This window comes from Eretmochelys imbricata, chromosome 20 (genome assembly GCF_965152235.1).
Source record: "Eretmochelys imbricata isolate rEreImb1 chromosome 20, rEreImb1.hap1, whole genome shotgun sequence".
NCBI lineage: Eukaryota > Metazoa > Chordata > Testudines > Cheloniidae > Eretmochelys > Eretmochelys imbricata.
In genome coordinates, this window is record NC_135591.1 from 13,638,200 (window position 1) to 13,655,701 (window position 17,502).

Sequence of the window (17,502 nt, forward strand, 5' to 3'; positions counted from 1 at the left end):
ACTGTTTCTGTGCTTGTTTCATTTAAATCAACATGGTTAAATCAAGCATTTTTCTTCTGCATAGTAAAAATTCAAAGCTGTATTAAGTCAATGTTCACTTGTCAACTTTTGAAAGAACAATTATAATGTTTTGTTGAGAATTATGAACATTTCAGAGTTATGAACAACCTCCATTCCCAAGGTGTTCGTAACTTGGAGGTTCTAAGGTAATGTTGAAAGCTGGCCAGTGGGAGCCCAGAGCTAACAAGGAACCTAGTAATACTCTCTTTGAATCTTCAGGAAAGACACAGATGAAGCAGACCTGGTCCTAGCAAAGGAAGCCAACGTGAAATGCCCGCAGATTGTGATAGCGTTTTATGAGGAGAGACTGACCTGGCACGCGTATCCAGAGGACACGGAAAACAAAGAGAGAGAAGCAGCGAAAAGCTAAAGTGCCATCCTGGGCCATCCTTAGCTGTACATACACATCCACCTGACCCGACCACATCCATTGAAATGTGCTTATTACTGTGCTCCCAGGAGAAACCTTGTTATTGGTTCAGTCATAACATAAATGGTTTGCTTCATGTTCAGCTTCATCTCTAGTGAAACCCACAACATTTATGTGCTGTGTCTCCTCTCTCTTCCCCCCACCCTCCAGAAAACGGTTTTGACTTCTCACATCCTCTTAGAGCCTCCATGGGTTTACAGAGTTGTTGGTTCCCTTTGGTTCCATCCCTTTTTGCCGCTTTAAATGCTGAGAATAGCAGCGATGCTCTTCCTAAACAGAACTAAGTGGAGTTATCCTGTCCAGGTGCACAAATGGCTGTTGGCTGGAAAAGCAATAGGAGCTGTCTGCATTTGGGAAATCCCTCCTGCTAATGCAACACAGGGCAACATCCTGAGATGGTCAATGTGGCCTTTGTATGCTGGCTTGTGTGTTGTTACATAACTGGCAAAGTCTTGTTGGGACTATGCATCTGGACTCCATCCTGGGGGACACCAATTGTCCTGGGTTGTGATGCCTTCCAGCCTGTCTCGTGCCTAGGATAGTTTCCAGGTTAGTGTTCTCTTTGCAAGCCCAGCCTGCATTAGTATTGGTTCCCAGATGCAGAGCGAGCCCCCTTCCTCCAGGAGGAGTCTAATGTGTGGGAGATAGGAAAAGCAGAGCCTTCTTAACTTTAAATGCGATTGTGTATCCCCTGTCGGGCGCAGGTGGAGGCCTGCCACTGCTTTTGTATGATCTTATACAGTATGTATGTATATATTCGTTTCTCATTTGGGCTGTGTATTTCCATAGTGTGAGCATATCAGGTGGCCTGGCTTTGTTCCAAGGCACCTGATCCATTTCTGTCATTGGCTGTTGCTTCAAAGGCCACAAGCATTGTGTTACCAAAGTGGCTTCCCCCTTGAGGACCTCTCCTTCCCTCCCCCATGAGCTCTGCCTTGGAAACGTGGACAGCTGATCTGATCTGGTCTGGTATGCACAGCACTTCTCCCTGGAAAATATGCCCTAGGCTCTAGGACGTGCCAGTGGAGCAGAGAGGGCATTGCTGTTTCCCAGGGGGATGAATGCTCGTTTTGCAAGGCATGGGTATCTGGGACAGTCGCTCTGCTGCCTAAGAGAGCTGGCAGCACAGTAAGGTGGTGCAGAACTGAGCCGTTGCAGCATTAGGCACTGCTCTCAGGGGTTCCTTTTTCTTTCCCTCCCTTAGTATGGTGAGGCCAGAGTGGAGAACTGACCTAGGGCTGGTTGCAGGGTCTGCTCCTTAGCATCTCGGCACAGCCCTCTTTTGCTTTCCAGCATCATGTTCACTCTTCATGCTGATCCTACATCCTGTGTAGTTTAGCTGGACTTGGGCTCTCTTGCCTGTGGCGGTCTCCTTGCCCGCAGGAACTGATGGATGTCTTAAGCTCCCCGCTCCTAATGTTGCAAACAGAGTCCTCCTTTATGACTAGAAGTAATAAAATTATGGTATTGCGGTATCGACACTGGTTTCTGGTTGGCTCGTTCCGTGTGCAAAGCTTCTGCAAGAATGAGAGAGAGTTGGTTTTGTGACCTTCACTGTGGCTTGGAAAGGCTTATTGCATAAAGTGGGGACCTGCAGGTGGATGAATTGGAAAGGGGTTGTGGGTTTATTCTCTCGAATGAAAATATCATTGTTGCATCCTGACTTTCCTCAGTCCAAAGGCCTGGTCCTGTTCTTGTTTATCTTCCATCATTCCCACCCCTCTGCTACCCTGATTCTCTCCCTTTATAGTGAGCTTTGAAATCTTGAATGGCATTGGGGCATATCTGTAGACTGGGTACAGAGGGAGATCTATCAGTGCTGACTCCCTTCCTGGCCCTTGGACTCTGGTTAGTCTTTGTTGTGGGCACAGAGAAGTTTGCTTGTTCTGCTTTTCTAGAGCACGTGACGCAGTTTGTTCTCAGCCTTTGTGTCTGTCTGTCTCTCTTCTGGGCGCAAGCCCTTTCAGTATAATGTTCATACTGTTGGATGAATTCTGCTTGCAAGCAGTTCAGATGCTGTGGGGGAAATCCAGGCACCCTAGAAATCAATGCCAGAGCTCTCATTGACTTCTGTGGGGCCAGGATTTCACTCTGTCTCTAACACAACTTCTAGCTGAGCACATATCACTAAGCAGTATTTCCACTTCACTGACGCACCTGCCATCGTCTTCTGTGCCTTTTGGAGGTGTGTGCAGGCAAAGGGTTAGCATGGCCGTTGCTTAGAGCAACATACTCAATACATCATTTACTTTTGAAAGTTCCCATTGGCAGGGTCAGTATTTCTAGTTGCGTTGTCCTGGCTGATGTTGAAATTAAAAAATCTGCCTTCTGAGCCACACTGCCAAACAGGCCAGCCAAGCTGCAGCTGCCAGCACACAGAGTAGAAATGCTGATGTTCCTAATGCTGCACACTTTTTCATATGTGCTGGGAAGTGCTCCTGGCCCTGGCACCCTTCCCAGGCTTCTGCTTAGCAGCGTTCCTGGCATCTCTGTAACTGACTTTGCTCATCATGAAGCGCCTGTGGTCTCACAGCCTCTTGTTCCAATAACCGTGGGGCTTGCACGGGTACCTCTGGCACTAGCGCAACCCACAGAGATTGAGTGTGTGTTTATGGGGTTATGACATTTTTTAATTTGCTTTGAGTGACCTTGGGCTAGTCAGAGAGCGCTCCCAGAGCCAGGGCATGTGGTGATGACGCTTTGGGAGGAGTTTGGGGATTCCTGTCATTCTCACTTGGTTAGGATTTGCGTAGGTTTAGGGCTAAGCCTGACGCATCTGTATTTGGATCTGAGCTGGGTAGCATGGGCTCCTTGCTGGGTAGCTTGTTATCAAACATTGATGCTAGTATGTGAATTGCTGTAGGATGTAGTTGGTACAATAGGTAATGGCAACAGCTGGCTACCTTCCGACTGCATTAGTTTAGGGGCTTCCCCACCTGTAATGTGGGGGGAGGTGGGGATATCGAAAGAAGCTTTTACAGGGCGGGATGCAAGAGCATAGCCTGGCTGCAGTCTATACCACTTGGTGCGCTGCTTTCAGGTATTAGCTCAGGTATAGAAAAAGCTGCTGGCATATCAACCTGTGGCTTCCACTTCTTCTCTGGCCCCTATTCTCCCAGCATCACATGCTCCTTGTTCTTCCCCTTCCTCTTCAGCCGTTCCAGCAGGCAGACTTGCTGCTGTTGCTTTATCCCTGCCTCTGCATGGATTTCTTTTCTCTGAAGGGAGTCAGCTAGCCTTCCCGTGATTTGCTGGAGTCTTGATCTTTGCCAGCTCTGTTTTCCTCTTCCTCTCCCCGCAGCCCCCAACCTCCTACAGCCCTTTGCACCAAACTCAGAGGGAGCAAGGCAGCTGCTGTACAGCAGTGCTTCTCAATTAGGGGTACACGTCAGTACAAAGTCAGTACAAACTAAAATTTCATACAGACAATCATTTGTTTATACTGCCCTATATACTGTATCAGTGTTTCTCAGCCTGGGTCTGACAGGATGGGTTATGGGGGAATGCAAGTGCAGGGCCGTCATTAGGGGGGTGGCAAGCAGGAGAGCTGCGAAACAGATACATGCTGAAGCCAAAGCATGAGTCCTGCCTCCCGGGGCTGAAAGCAGACCCTTGAAAGGGGTACAGTAGTCTGGAAAGGTTGAGAACCACTGCAGGAGTTGCAAATAAAGATGGATTAATGCTCTTTCTGTGCCTCCGTGTCTGCTGCAGATGGGAGTGGATAAGTGTGTGGGAGTGGATAAGCCTGCTGGCGATCTCTGAGCTAGTGTGAAATGCTATAGAACATGGAGCAGCACGCAGAGGACAGGCACTGTTAACAGGAGACCGGCCCCTTCTTCCCGCACAGACTGTCTCTCTTTAACTCTTTGCTCTCTGGAAGCAAATCTAAGCGAAATCCACCATTGATTGAGTGGAGACCTAAGTTCCCTCTAAGCTGCGTGGCTGCTCAGCAGCCTATTAATCATCGCACAGACTCTCGGGGCTGTGGTGGGGAGAGATGCCTCTCTCCTAGCCCCGACCCAGCCCGGCCCAGACAGTACCAGGTTTATAATGGCGCCCGACTCATGCTAAGTAGGGGCCTCGCCTGCCATCCCAGGACTTCTCTCTCAGTCCCCGCCTTCCGTCACCAGCAGACAGTGACGGGGCAGGAGGCAGAAAGGAGCCCACAGCCACTGCCGCTCCTCCGGGCCACTGGTGGGGGATGGGAAGCCCGCATCGGCAGACCATAGCTGGCGGCCCAGACTGTGGAAGGACCTGCTGTGGACAGGGAAGAGGTGCCTATACCGTGGCCCCAGCCCCGGAGCTGCTGCGGTGGGGAAAGGCACCTCTCCCCCGCAGCCCAGGTGCTGCTGTGGGGAGAGAGAGCTGGGGGGAGTTAATAGAATCATAGAATATCAGGCTTCGAAGGGACCTCAGGAGGTCATCTAGTCCAACCCCCTGCTCAAAGCAGGACCAATCGCCAGCTAAATCATCCCAGCCAGGGCTTTCTCAAGCCTGACCTTAAAAATTCCTAAGGAAAGAGATTCCACCACCTCCCTAGGTAATCCATTCCAGTGCTTCACCACCCTCCTAGTGAAAAAGTTTTTCCTAGTACCCAGCCTAAACCTCCCCCACTGCAACTTGAGACCATTACTCCTTGTTCTGTCATCTGCCACCACTGAGAACAGTCTAGATCCATCCTCTTTGGAACCCTCTTTCAGGTCGTTGAAAGCAGCTATCAAATCCCGCCTCATTCTTCTCTTCTGCAGACTAAATAACCCCAGTTCCCTCAGCCTCTCTTCGTAACTCATGTGCTCCAGCCCCCTAATCATTTTTGTTGCCCTTCACTAGACTCTTTCCCATTTTTCCACATCCTTCTTGTAGTGTGAGGCCAAAACTGGACACAGTACTGCAGATGAGGCTTCACCAATGCCAGATAGAGGGGAATGATCACTTCCCTCGATCTGCTGGCAATGCTCTTACTTATACAGCCCAAAATGCCGTTAGCCTTCTTGGCAACAAAGGCACACTGACTCATATCCAGCTTCTCGTCCACTGTCACCCCTAGGTCCTTTTCTGCAGAACTGCTGCCTAGCCACTCAGTCCCTAGTCTGTAGCGGTGCATGGGATTCTTCCATCCTAAGAGCCCCTTGTTGAACCTCATCAGATTTCTTTTGGCACAATCCTCTAATTTGTCTAAGTCCCTCTGTATCCTATCCTCACCGGCCAGCGTATCTACCTCTCCTCCCAGTTTTAGTGTCATCTGCAAACTTGCTGAGGGTGCAATCCATGCCATCCTCCAGATTGTTAATGAAGATATTGAACAAAACCCTGCAAAACCTTCTCTCCCTGCATAGCCCTGAGGCAGCCTGCACCCCAAACCCCTCATCCCCAGCCCACACCCCCAGCCGGAGTCCTTACACCCCAAACCCCTCATCTCTGGCCTCACCCCAGAGCCCACACCCCTAGCTGGAGACCGCACACTCTAAACTCTGTGCCCCAGCCCTGAGCCCCCTCCCACACTCTAACCCCTCAGCCCCATCCCCACCACATGAATTTTGTTATGTGCACCAATATGGTACAACATCACTTACATATTGATGCACATAACAAAATTCATTCTGCACATGTATGGAAAAAATTGGAGGGAACACTGGTTGTGACCAGAGCTGGTTGCAAATACTCCCCATGAGCCTATTGGACTCTCATTTTAGCTGTGCTGCATGTTCTAATAGAAGCAGTAAAATGGCTCTGGATAAAAAGCCTGATATGAATCAGATTAAAGCCACATGGCTCAGCAGGCTTGGTATGTCAGGTGCTGTTTCAGCAGTCAGTCTTGAGGGTAGCTGTTATGTCTTCTCCCTTCCAGCCTGAATTATGTCCCTTTGGGAGATGCAAAATGGTTCTTAAGTTGCTTCAGCATTCGAAGTGGCTTCTAGACAGAGTAATAGATTGTGTTGGTTGCAGCCTCAGGCAGCGTAGTATGTAGTGTCATCTCCTGTCAATAGGGCTGTCCTGGAGCTCCCTGCAAGCTCGTGCGCCAGACAGATCTCTGCCTATTGAGTCTGCCCCAGATCCCTCCCCAGTCGCTCCCTTCTAACTGCTCTTGAATGCTCAGTCCTGCTGCTTTTCCTATTGCAGAGAGGAAGCTTCTCTGCAGCTGGCCGGCCACCTTCCCTTCTGGCTAGATTTTGTTTTGCTAATTTCCGGTATCAGTGTTGCTCGAAAAGTAGATGGAGCAGCTGGCATGGGAGGAAGGGGGTGGGTAAAGAAGTGATGTCAGAAACCCCTTAGCAAACTCTGAGTAGGTCGTGGGAGGTTTTCGGTGTTTGTGGCCGAAACCAAATACTTAATGCTAGACTGAAAAGCTCTCCGGGCATTGCTTATTTTGTGTCCCGGCCTGCATGTCTAGCTATGAGCAGTACCCTGGTCCTAATCCTCTTCTTACAGGGTGTTCGGGGCAGGAGGTTAAGTGCCAAACTAAGTTCCTGGAATGGCATGTACCATCTGAAAGAGGAGACGTTTTCCTTGTGGCATCTATTGGGAACCAAAACTCAACCCTTTTCCTTGGCCCCATTTATTGCAAACAGCCCTCTCAAATTGTCCCTCGCTCAAGAAAACAGCTTAGTGTCTGTGAACAAGCTGCCCGTAATGGCGCGGTTTGAAACTAACCTAATTAAACGAGTGTGAAAGGCTGTGTGGATGCTGCACTTATTTAGCTTGTTAAGAATTGGCGTAAGCCAACCTGAGATAATTGTCAACACAAGTGTTCACACTGGTTCTGCAAAATAAATTGAGAAAGGCTAAAGCCAGACTGAGGGAAGCCCCGAGAATGCAGTACGTACTGCATGCCTCCCGTTGTCACATGCGGTCTGATTCCCCCCTGTGTGTACTACGTTTGGGGGTGGGGGGGGATGGACACCAGGATTGGGATCCTCTTGTTGCACCATAGTTTTCAAGTTGAAGTCTGATGCTAGCTAGGGAGGTCAAAGCGATTTCCCCATCCAGCTGCCATTTCAACACTCGGTTTGTAGTGGTGGGGGGACCAGGGTAATTTTCAAACACAAAGCGGGGTCGGCTCCGACTGGGACGGGGCTTACATGTGGCACGCAGAAGGGGAACTGAAAACCATTTAATCTTGGATCCTAAATCTGCCCCCCCTCCCCCCTCACACTGCTCAGACAAACCTGACCAAAGGCAAAGGAGCGAGCCTCTGAGTGAGAACCCGCCCAAAGGAATGGCTGGGGGTGCGGGATGCCCACATCACAATAAGGAAGCTGCACTGCAGATGGAAGTCACTCTTCCGTATCTGCCAAGACCTAGGTTGAGGCTCCTGGTCTCCTGACGTGCAGTTGTCACTGAACAAAACCCACATTCAAACACTGGTCGTGTAGGGCTAATTTTCAATAAAGCTGGGGGACAGGCCACAGTTGTTGCACCTGTTTAAAAATGCCATTTTGAGGGGGACTCTATCTCCAACTCTCCCAAGGAGGAACACCCAGAATCCAGGGCTGTGGTTGGGTAAAATGCTTTTCTGACCTCTTGCTCTTTATTTTAATCCCTTGTAAGTGGCTGTAACCCAGTGCAGTCAAGGCAGCTAGAACTCCCTGTGCCAACTCAATGCTCCCCAGCCCTACTGCACTGGGCAGTCCTCCGACGCGTATCCACACTCTCCTTTGTGGGAAACGATCCCCTTGACCAATCTCCTCCCTCTGTCAAGTTGCTGTTCCTGGTGTTGGTGGTGGTTTTTTTTTTATGGCAAAGCAGAACGCTAATTTTTTGTCAAATTTCTTTTGTTGTTGTTAAATAGGAGGGATCTGGGGAGCGATCATTCTGAGATATGGGCATGGTCTCTGGCCAACTTTGTAACTAGTGTGTTTTTTTAAAAATCTTTCTTTTATATACTGAGCACTTCTGTGTGGACACTTTTTAGGCCGAGTCAGTTCTCAAAGCCAATTGCCAACAATTTCAAGTCTTTTGTGCTAAAGGTTGGATCCGCCCTGCTTTTAAACAACTATTAACTTTTAGAGAGTCTAGTTCCAGTCTGTCCTGTCTGTCTGTTCCATGGAGATTGCCACTTGCAAGGACTGGTAACTTGCAAGTGAAGTGGGGAAATTAATTACATTTTAATTAAACACATGAATTTTTGTCACAGATGTTCCAATTGTATCTGGGATCACAGCTGAGCCTTCTCTAAGCTGGAACATGATGATTGTCTTCCTCCTCTTATAAATTGGACTCCCCCTGATTAAAAGTCTGTTGGTGAGGCATGATTTGCTAATGATTAAAACTTGCTCTGATCCCACACGTGGAGGCAAGACAGAGCCTTAGTTCAGCCTAGTGTTGAGTCTCCTAGCGCAGTGTTTTGTTGTAGCATACATGCCTCCTTTTGAACAAATGTAGAGTCCATGCTCCTATAAGGGTGAATCTGCAAAATACAGGGCTACTTTCTACTTGTCCGTTTCTAGTATTCCAGGGGGCTAGGTCCTGCCATTCCATTTGGGGGCATCTTTCCTTCCTAGCCAATCTGAGCTTTTAGGGGTTCAGCTCCCACATTTTTGATGTCCCCCCCCTCCCCTGAACAGGGGGTGAACCCCCTTTTTTAAAAAAGTACATCTCTGACAAAATGAGACTCTTCCCCTGGAGAGTTCAGAAGTCATTGCTCAGCAGGCTGGATCATTTCAAGGTCTGACACATTTTAGTCCTAAATTATTTTGACAGTGTTACTTTTAATCTATGGGCCCAACCTCCTCTCCTGCCAGCCATCCCAATCGCTGCTTGGCGTGAGTAAGGGCTGCAAGATGAAGCGCGATTGGAAGAGACTTGAGAAGAACCCATGGCTGCTCCCGCCACGTGCCAGGTGTGTGTTTCCTTGCTGTGTCACGATTGTGTTGCCTAGGCAGTAGGCACAGCACTGTTGGTGTGGGGGCCGTGGGCAGCATTCAAACCCATCTCTCTGTTAGAACTGACTTGCTAGGGAAGAGTGGGACTCTGTCCTCCAGACCTTAGCCAGCGCTACTGGGTGGCGCAAAGTGTCTGTCTGAGCCGGCGTGTGGCTCACGGCTCTCCCCTCTCCCGTGTGATGTTCAGTAGCGTAGCCCGTCTCTCCGCTAATGTATGTTATGCTTTTTTTAAATAGTGATGTTTTTAAACTAGGGATTTTTTTCCCATCATGAGACTGACATGTTACAAAGGCCCCCTGTCCCTTCGCACTCTTTCATACTCTTGTATTGGTTCTAATAAATGGTTACTTTTCAGTACAGTATCCTGTGTGGTTTTTCCTCCCCTGCTCTTGTCTCTGTGTGTGTGGATATAATTGTCCTGCATAGACACCCCCAACACGCACACCCTGCTCTGGGTGCATCACTCAGTCATGTGGGCGAAACAGACACATCAGGCCAGATTCTAAGCTGGTGCAAAGCACCCTAGAGCAGAGGTGGGCAAACTACGGCCCGCGGGCCACATCCAGCCCATGGGACTGTCCTGCCCGGCCCCTAAGCTCCTGGCCCAGGAGGCTAGCCCCTGGCCCCTCCCCTCCTGTCCTCCTTCCCCCGTAGCCACACCGCTGCGCGGGCAGCACTCTGGGCGGCAGGGCTGCCCGGTCATGCAGGGCAGCACGGCAGCGTGTCTGGCTCCGGCTGGGCGGTGTGGCTCCGGACATGCTGCTCTGAGTGGCATGGTAAGGGGGCCGGGGCTGGGGGGTTGAGTAAGAGCCAGGAGGTCCCAGGGGGCAGACAGGGAACAGGGGGCGGTTGGATGGGGTGGAGGTTCTGTGGTGGGGCGGTAAGGGGACAGGGAACGGGGGGGGCGGGTCCCGGGAAGGGGCGGTCAGGGGACAAGGAGCGGGGGTGGGTGTTGGATGGGTGGGGGGTTCTGAGGGGGGCAGTCGGGGCAGAAGTGGGAGGGGGCAAATAGGGGGCAGGGGCCATACTGTTTGGGGAGGCACAGCCTTCCCTACCCAGCCCTACATAGAGTTTTGCACCCCAAAGTTTGCCCACCCCTGTCATAGAGCCATGGAAGCTACGCCGATTTAACCAACGTCCTTTCAGGCACAGTCGGAGCAGGAAATTCTTCCCTGTGTAAGGGGAGTGTTGCCCCCTTACTAACGTTCAGTGGGGGTGTTTTAGTTGCTAGCTCCCAGTACTAAAAAGGGGGAAGGGTCGATGGGGAATCAGGACCCTGAGACTGACAGCCCCCAGGAACAATGGGGAGAGGTGAATGCTCCAGGTCAGCCTGAATGACGGGGCAGGCAGGCTAATCAGGGGGCCAAGGAGGTCCCATCCTCCGTGTGAGCTGTATTTGCCTGGGTCAGACAGAGTGGGGCCGAGCTAAGGAGAAAGCAGGGGCCCAAGCTGAGCTGGGGAGCAGAGCTGGGCCAGATCCAGAGGGGCCAGAAAAGCAGCCCAGAGAGAACAGACCCTGTCCTGGGAGCAGAGCTGCAGCCCCAAAGCCAGAGGCGCAGCCCAGAGAGAGCAGACATGCCCTGGGAGCAGAGCTGCAGCAACCAGAGCCAGAGGGGCCCGAAAAGCAGCCCGGGAAGCAGGTCAGTGCTGGGAGCAGAGTCGCAGAAGCAGCCTGCAGAGCAGACCTGTCCTGGGAGCAGAGCTGCAGCAACCAGAGCCAGAGGGGCCAGAGAAGCAGCCCAGGGAGCTGGAGGCAGAGCAGCAGCAGTGCTGAGACCGAGTGGTGGAGCTGGGGCTGGAGCAGTCCGGAGCCGGGTGCGGTGAGCAGCTGGGGAGACCGAGGGGGACCCTGGGCAGTGGGCCCAGCACGGGGAGACGCCTCAGCCAAGAGGCTCTGCAGGCCAGGCTTGGATCGTAACTCCGACAGGGCGGGGGCGACACTGGGGAGAAGGGTCCTACCACTTAGAGCCTGAGAGCGTGTGGCCACCAGCAGAGCAAGTGTCCAACCCACAGCATCCCTGCAGCACAGCCAGGGCCTGAGCAGGAGGCCTGGGACTTACAAGGACCAGACTGTGAACTGCCCGGACATTCCAGAGACACTGTTTGTGATGTTCCCTGCCACAGAGCGGGCTGATGTGTTTCCTTTAACCTTTCCCAGTTTTCCTTATTTTTTAAAATTAATTGTTGATTAAATAACCTGCATTTGCTTTAACTTGTATGTAATGGTCAGTGGGTCAGAGGAGTGCCCGGTGCAGAGGGAGTACCCCGGAGTGGGGACACCCTAGCCGCTGTCCTAGGTGACCACAGCAGGGTTGGGGGTCGAGCCCCCCAGGAATCCTGCGCCCAGCCTTGTTGGGGTTACGAGGACTCTGCTAGACAGGAGAGTGGAAGGGGAGTCCTCAAGGGCAGGAAGGCCACTGGGTGAAGGTAGTGTGGGAGTGAGGACTCAGATCCTTTCGCTAGCCCACTTCACCGGGGTAGTGCAGAAGCCAGGAAAGTTCCCCCCAAGAGCGTGACTATTCCCCCGCTTACACCTGCGGTGAAGTCAAGGCTGGTGGAAGCTGCTGTTTCTCAGCCCCGCAGACTAATGTCCTGTGGGGATATAAGGGGCAGGCAGTTATGGGGTGATCTCCCACACACCTGGCCCCCCCTCATGTGCCTCAGCCCTGCCCTTGGGCAGGACTGTCCCTTTCCTTTGCCGTGTCCCATTCTGACCTGATCTCTCTCCTGCGTTGGGGGCTTCCCATGGAGATTCCTTTCACCTCTCCCTTAGGCTCCTCCCACAAGAGGGGCCTATGGACAAGTCACCCTCCTGTGCCCATGCTGGCCCCACAATCCCGGCACAGCCGGCTGGTGTGACTGCTAGATGGTCAGCAGTGGGAGTTAATGCTTCAAAATGTCAGTGGTGTCACTAAATTCCAGTGTCAATGCAGCAGCCAGGTCTGTGCTACACAGTTTGATGTAACTAGATCGCTTAGGGTTGTGAAAAATCCACTCCCCCAAGCGAAGCAGTTACACCAACTAACTCCCTGTGTAGGGCTTCTCCCGCTGCCTCTTGCGGAGGTGGAGTTATTGGCCAATGCCAGTTTGCAGTGTAGACTCAGGCAGTCAGTCCCATGGGGTTGCAGATGGGTGGTTCCCTGGGCAACCTGAAAGGGTGATTACACTGCAAGCTTCAATTCTTCGGGGTGGCATGTTCCCTAGAGGGGGCTGCAGCCATGTGACACGCCCCCCCTCCCCCCAACGCAGGCTCAGTCCCACGGGTGCTAAATCTGATGCAACACTTCCTGCCTCGGGGCATCTGGCTGGCCAGACTCCTGGGTTCCAGTCCTAGTGTAGAGCATGGAGTGGACTCTAGTGGTTAGAGCAGCGGGGGCTGGGAGCCAGGATTCCTGGGTTCTTTTCTTCCTGCTGTGCCCAGCGGGTCAATGGCGGAGCTAGGAGCATGCTGTGCTGGCGGCACTCAGGGCTTTGCAAAGGCAAGTTCATGTTGGCTCTGCTGCAGGGGAGTGAATGGAGCCACACAGGGGACAAGCTGCAGCTTTCACAAGTGGCCTCTGCTGGGGCTGCCCAGTTTGGGGGTGTGTGGCCTGATTGCTCCCAGCACCCAAACCCCATGGGTTGCAGGTCCCAGCACCTCTGTCCCTCAGGCCCCTGCCCAAGCACGGACACTGAATGACTTGCTTAGTCTGCAGAGGGACCCAGGAGTCCTGACCTCATTCCTCCCTCAGAGCTGGGGAGAGAATCTGGGAGTCCAACCTGGAGCACCAGCCTGCACACCTGAGCGTGTCTGTGGGCATGTGGGCCCTGGCTGCAGTGGCTTTGGCGAGGACTTGCCTGTGGGCTCAGACAGGTCTGCGTGCTGCTCCCCTGCCTTGCTGTGGGGCCGGCAGTGCTGTGGCTGGTGCCAGGGGGACGATGGGGCCGTGAGGGTGGCTGGCAGAACATGGAAGGCTGTCGGAGTTCAGCTCTGTGGTTTCTTTGTGGGGCTGTTTGGAGGACGGGGGGAGACTGGGAAGTGGAGCCAGGGCATTGGAGGGGGCAGCAGGCCATGGGGTGGGAACTGGAGTGGAGAAGGGGAGAGACTTCAGGGAAGCGGGTGGAGGGGGGGTGATTGGCTGTGGGGTTTGAAGCAAATTGGGGTGGGACAGAGCTTCCTTCACAGAGCAGTTTACACAGACAGATGCTGGGACACCATTAACTGCAGGGGCTGCGAGCCAGGACTCCTGAGTCTATCCCCAGCTCGGGGAGTGGAGTGGGGTCAAGGGAGGTGGGGCTAGGAGTCAGGATTCCTGGGTTCTATCCCCAGCTTGGTGTGGGGCTCAAGGGATGCGGGGCTAGGAGCCAGGACCCCTGCGTTCTCTTCTTGCCCCTGCCATCCATTCATTAGCTGTGTGCTCGCCAGGACTTGGTCCTCAGCTCACCTCGCCCCTCCGGCTCCAGCCCCCCCTTGTTGGGCTCCTGTAGAGGCTCCATTATCCCACCCCCACCCTCCCCCCTACTTTCCTGCACACAGGAGTCATCCCAGAGCCCCGTGCAGCCCGCAGGCCAGGTGGCTCCCTAACCCTGTCCTCCAGCGACACCTGGTGCCCGAGCTGGGCCTTGTGCTTGGGAAGGGAGCAGGCATCATCCGTGCTGCCCTGGGCGTGAGTTGGAACGGAGCGGGCTGGCAAAGGGCAGTGGCCAGTGGGGTTCGTTGCCCCCCGAGGGGCCTACAAGGCCCTTGTTCAAATGCTGGTGCAGGCTTGAGCGCCTGGGTTCTATCCCCAGCCCTGGGAGGGGAGGCGAGTCTAGTGCAGTGATTTTCAACCTCTTTTCATTTGTGAGCCCCTAAAAAATATTTTGAATGGAGGGGTAGGACCCCTTTGGAAATCTCAGACACCCTCGGTGGACCCCAGGGGTCTGCGGGCCCCACGCTGAAAACAACTAATCTAGCGGCTCAGAGCAGGGCGGGCTGGGAGTCGGGACAGGTGTGCTCTATCCTGAGCTCTGCCATGGACTTGTGCTGTGTGACTGTGGACAGGTCCCCTCCTCTCTCTGTGCCTCAGTTTCCCCATCTTCTGAATGCATCTCAAACTACTTCAGAGGCTGTGGAAGAAAAAAGGGGGGCCAAAGTGCTGCAGGGTCTCTGAGGGGAGGTGCCAGGGAACAGTCACCTTGGTGTGTTGTTGTTTTACTGACAATTGAATGAACTTTGAAACAGTTTCATTGAACTAAAACCCGCACATCTGTTCCCTTTCTCTGCCAAAAGCCATCAAAAGGCCTTTATCCTGCACGCTCAGACTGCAAGAGGTGTTTCATTACATAGTAGAATAACCACATGAAAATAATCAATAACACCCCAATGTACCCAGGGCAAATATGTTCTGATTTTGTGATATTTCATATTTTACATAAGATTTACTTAATATTTACACATTATTGGATTCATTCATTCATTTCTTAGCACGTCTTTTATTATTGATATTTTATATTTCTTGTTAGAACAGGACTCTCTGTGTTCATACAGGACAATGCCCAAGTGGCTATTGTACTCTACATATTTAAGGTACTATTGTAGTCTACATATTTAGCAGTAATAATAATATATTAATAATCAAATAATGTAGTAATAATCATGAATATAGGCCTACATTTCTGTATATGATATTTTAATGCAATTTATATTTAGAGGGTGTTTTAATTGTTACTCGTGTCATAATCTACATGTATTGGAGTTATTAGATTTACTGGTTTTACTATAATTAATCCATTTGCTCTGACCTTTTATAGCTGTGCGTTTTTTGCATTGCTGTCCCTAGAATGGCCACTGGGTGGCGCCTGTCCCTGCTGGAGGCTGGGCGCTTTTACAGCCTCCCAGGCCCTGTCTCTGCAGAGGAACCAGTTGGTAACAGATCACTGCTCCTCCCCAGCGTGGGGAAGCTGCGGATCCAAGGCCGTGTCCCCGCCCCCCCAAGAGATGCAGCCAGGCCGGGGAGTCACCCAAATGGGACTGAGGGGCACCAGCAGAGCTGTGCATGTAGGAGCCCAATGGCACAGTGAGGGCAAGGGCTGTACTGGCATTGGGCCCCCACATCACTGCATTGTCCCAGCCTGGGCTCCCCCCCTCCCCAGCTCTGCCAGTGCCCCTCAATCCCAACCTGCAGCACCCTGCTATCCCAGCCGTGGACTCAAAGAATCCAACAGTTCTCCCAACTCTTTCTCCTCTCCTCTACCTCTCCCCCTTTCATCCATCAGCTCCCGCTTCTCTCCCGTCCTCTCACTCTCCTTACACCTCCCTGGCCACCGCTCCCTGGCCCTCCCCCCTCCTCTCCCTGTTGAATTATGGGAAACAGCGAGCGGCATCATAAAATATTATGAAGACATCTGTAGCGCCGGGCGGGTTTATGAGACGTGACCCTTGCTGGCACGTTGTAAACCCCGTCAGGGCGCAGCCAAGGCCGCCATCTGTCTGCCGTCCACGGGGAACGCTACAGAGAGATGCTCCGGATCCCGTCTATCCCTTACTGTGGCCAGGGAGGCAGCTGCTGGGATGGAGATGACAGGCCAGCCCCATCAGGCACTGCCCAGCTCTGCCCGTGGCCACACCCCTTTACTAATCAGGATCTATGATGCATTAATTATCGATGATTCAGTATCACAGCCCTTTCCCCCTCTTTGATCCATTGCTTGTCCCTTGTCCCAGCTGCTGGCAGCTCCCTGTGGCCCCTGAGCTGAGACCCATCTGAGGCGGGGCTGGGGGAATTTGGGGTATTTCCTATCAGAAGGATAGTGGGGCTTCTGGAGATTCTCCCCATTCCCGTGAGACCAAGTCAGTTTCATACCCTGTGGCCATGGCCCTGGGTCACCTGAGCTCCAATTGGCGGTCACCCGGCCTTGTGCGCTCACGGCCCCACAAAGACACCCTCTCCTGCCCCAGCCCGATATCCATATTCACGGCCTGCACCACAGACACCAGGTCAGCTCCACCTACATGGTCACTCTGCTGGCATCAGAGACAAGACGCCTCGGCCACTGCCACTTGAGGGCTCCCAGGGGGTTGAAAGGAGCCTGTCCTAGGGACATACACCACAGGAACAGAGTCCTGGTGTGAGCGGGGAGTGTGCATGGAGCAGTCTGTGTGTGAGCGTGCAGGGGACAGTCCATGTGCATGCACGAAGCAGCCTCACAGAGCCAGAGGCCGGGTCACCCACACTCCCTGCCCAGCAATTCCGACATCCTGGTGACTGATCAGCCCTGGGGTCCGTCCACACCACTCCCCCAGTCTCTGGTACCAGCTAGGGTGACCAGACAGCAAGTGTGGAAAATCGGGACGGGGTGGGGGCTAATAGGTGTCTATGTAAGAAAAAGCTCCAAAAATCGGGACTGTCCCTATAAAATCGGGACATCTGGTCACCCTAGTACCAGCTGCTTTGAAGGAAGGTGCAAGACCCGCTTCTGTCACAGGCTTTGCTTTCCCAAGAGGGGGTTGGAACCCAGGAGTCCTGACTCCCAACCCCCGCCCCACCATTCTATCACACTGGACGCTACTCCTCTCCTACAGCCAGAGAGAGAACCCAGGAGTCCTGACTCTCAGGCCCGTCCACCACCCCCTCCTCTCCTATTGTCCGTTAGAAGGAAAACATCTTGTCCAATCTACGAACGAGATGGAGTCACGTCCTGCAAGGGGGAGTCCCTCCCCGCTCATGAAATAGGAGCTAATTTGTGCATCGATCGCTTTATTTATATGTATATTTATTAGGAATTAAACGGGGCTCGTTAGTCAACGGTAATTGGCCTTGGCAGAATTCCGAACACACAGAACTGTCCTGTCCATGAGAATCGCCCAGGATCCTGCTGCTGGATCCAGGTGGGGCCAATGCCTGGGGCCTCTTGCCCAGAGCTCACGCCGGGATCGGGGCCTTGATTCTTCCTGAGTCCTCTCGGGTGCCGCAAACCTGTCGGCAAAGCTATTGGACCCAGTTTCCTTTTGGGAAAGGCCTGGGGAAGAGCAGGTCAAATAGCCAGAAAAGAGTGGGTGAGACCAGCGTCAGGACACCTGGGTTCTGTTTCTGGCCCTGCCACCAACCTGTTGGGTGACCGGGCCCTGCTCTGTGCCTCAGTTTCCCATCCCACCCTGTATGTATTTGG

At 52.8% G+C, this 17,502-nt stretch overlaps 1 protein-coding gene across 3 annotated transcripts in view; it reads left to right on the forward strand.

Annotated features, from left to right (window-relative positions):
* The window catches only part of CBX5 (chromobox 5), a 60,005-nt gene extending 50,279 nt beyond the window's left edge, over window positions 1-9,726 (forward strand). For all 3 annotated transcript variants that reach the window (XM_077838188.1, XM_077838190.1, XM_077838191.1), the window contains exon 5: window positions 280-9,726. In XM_077838188.1, coding sequence (XP_077694314.1) covers window positions 280-430 — 151 coding nt within the window. In that variant the 3' untranslated portion in view covers window positions 431-9,726. The remainder of the gene's footprint in view (window positions 1-279) is intronic.
* Window positions 9,727-17,502: the final 7,776 nt, after the last annotated feature.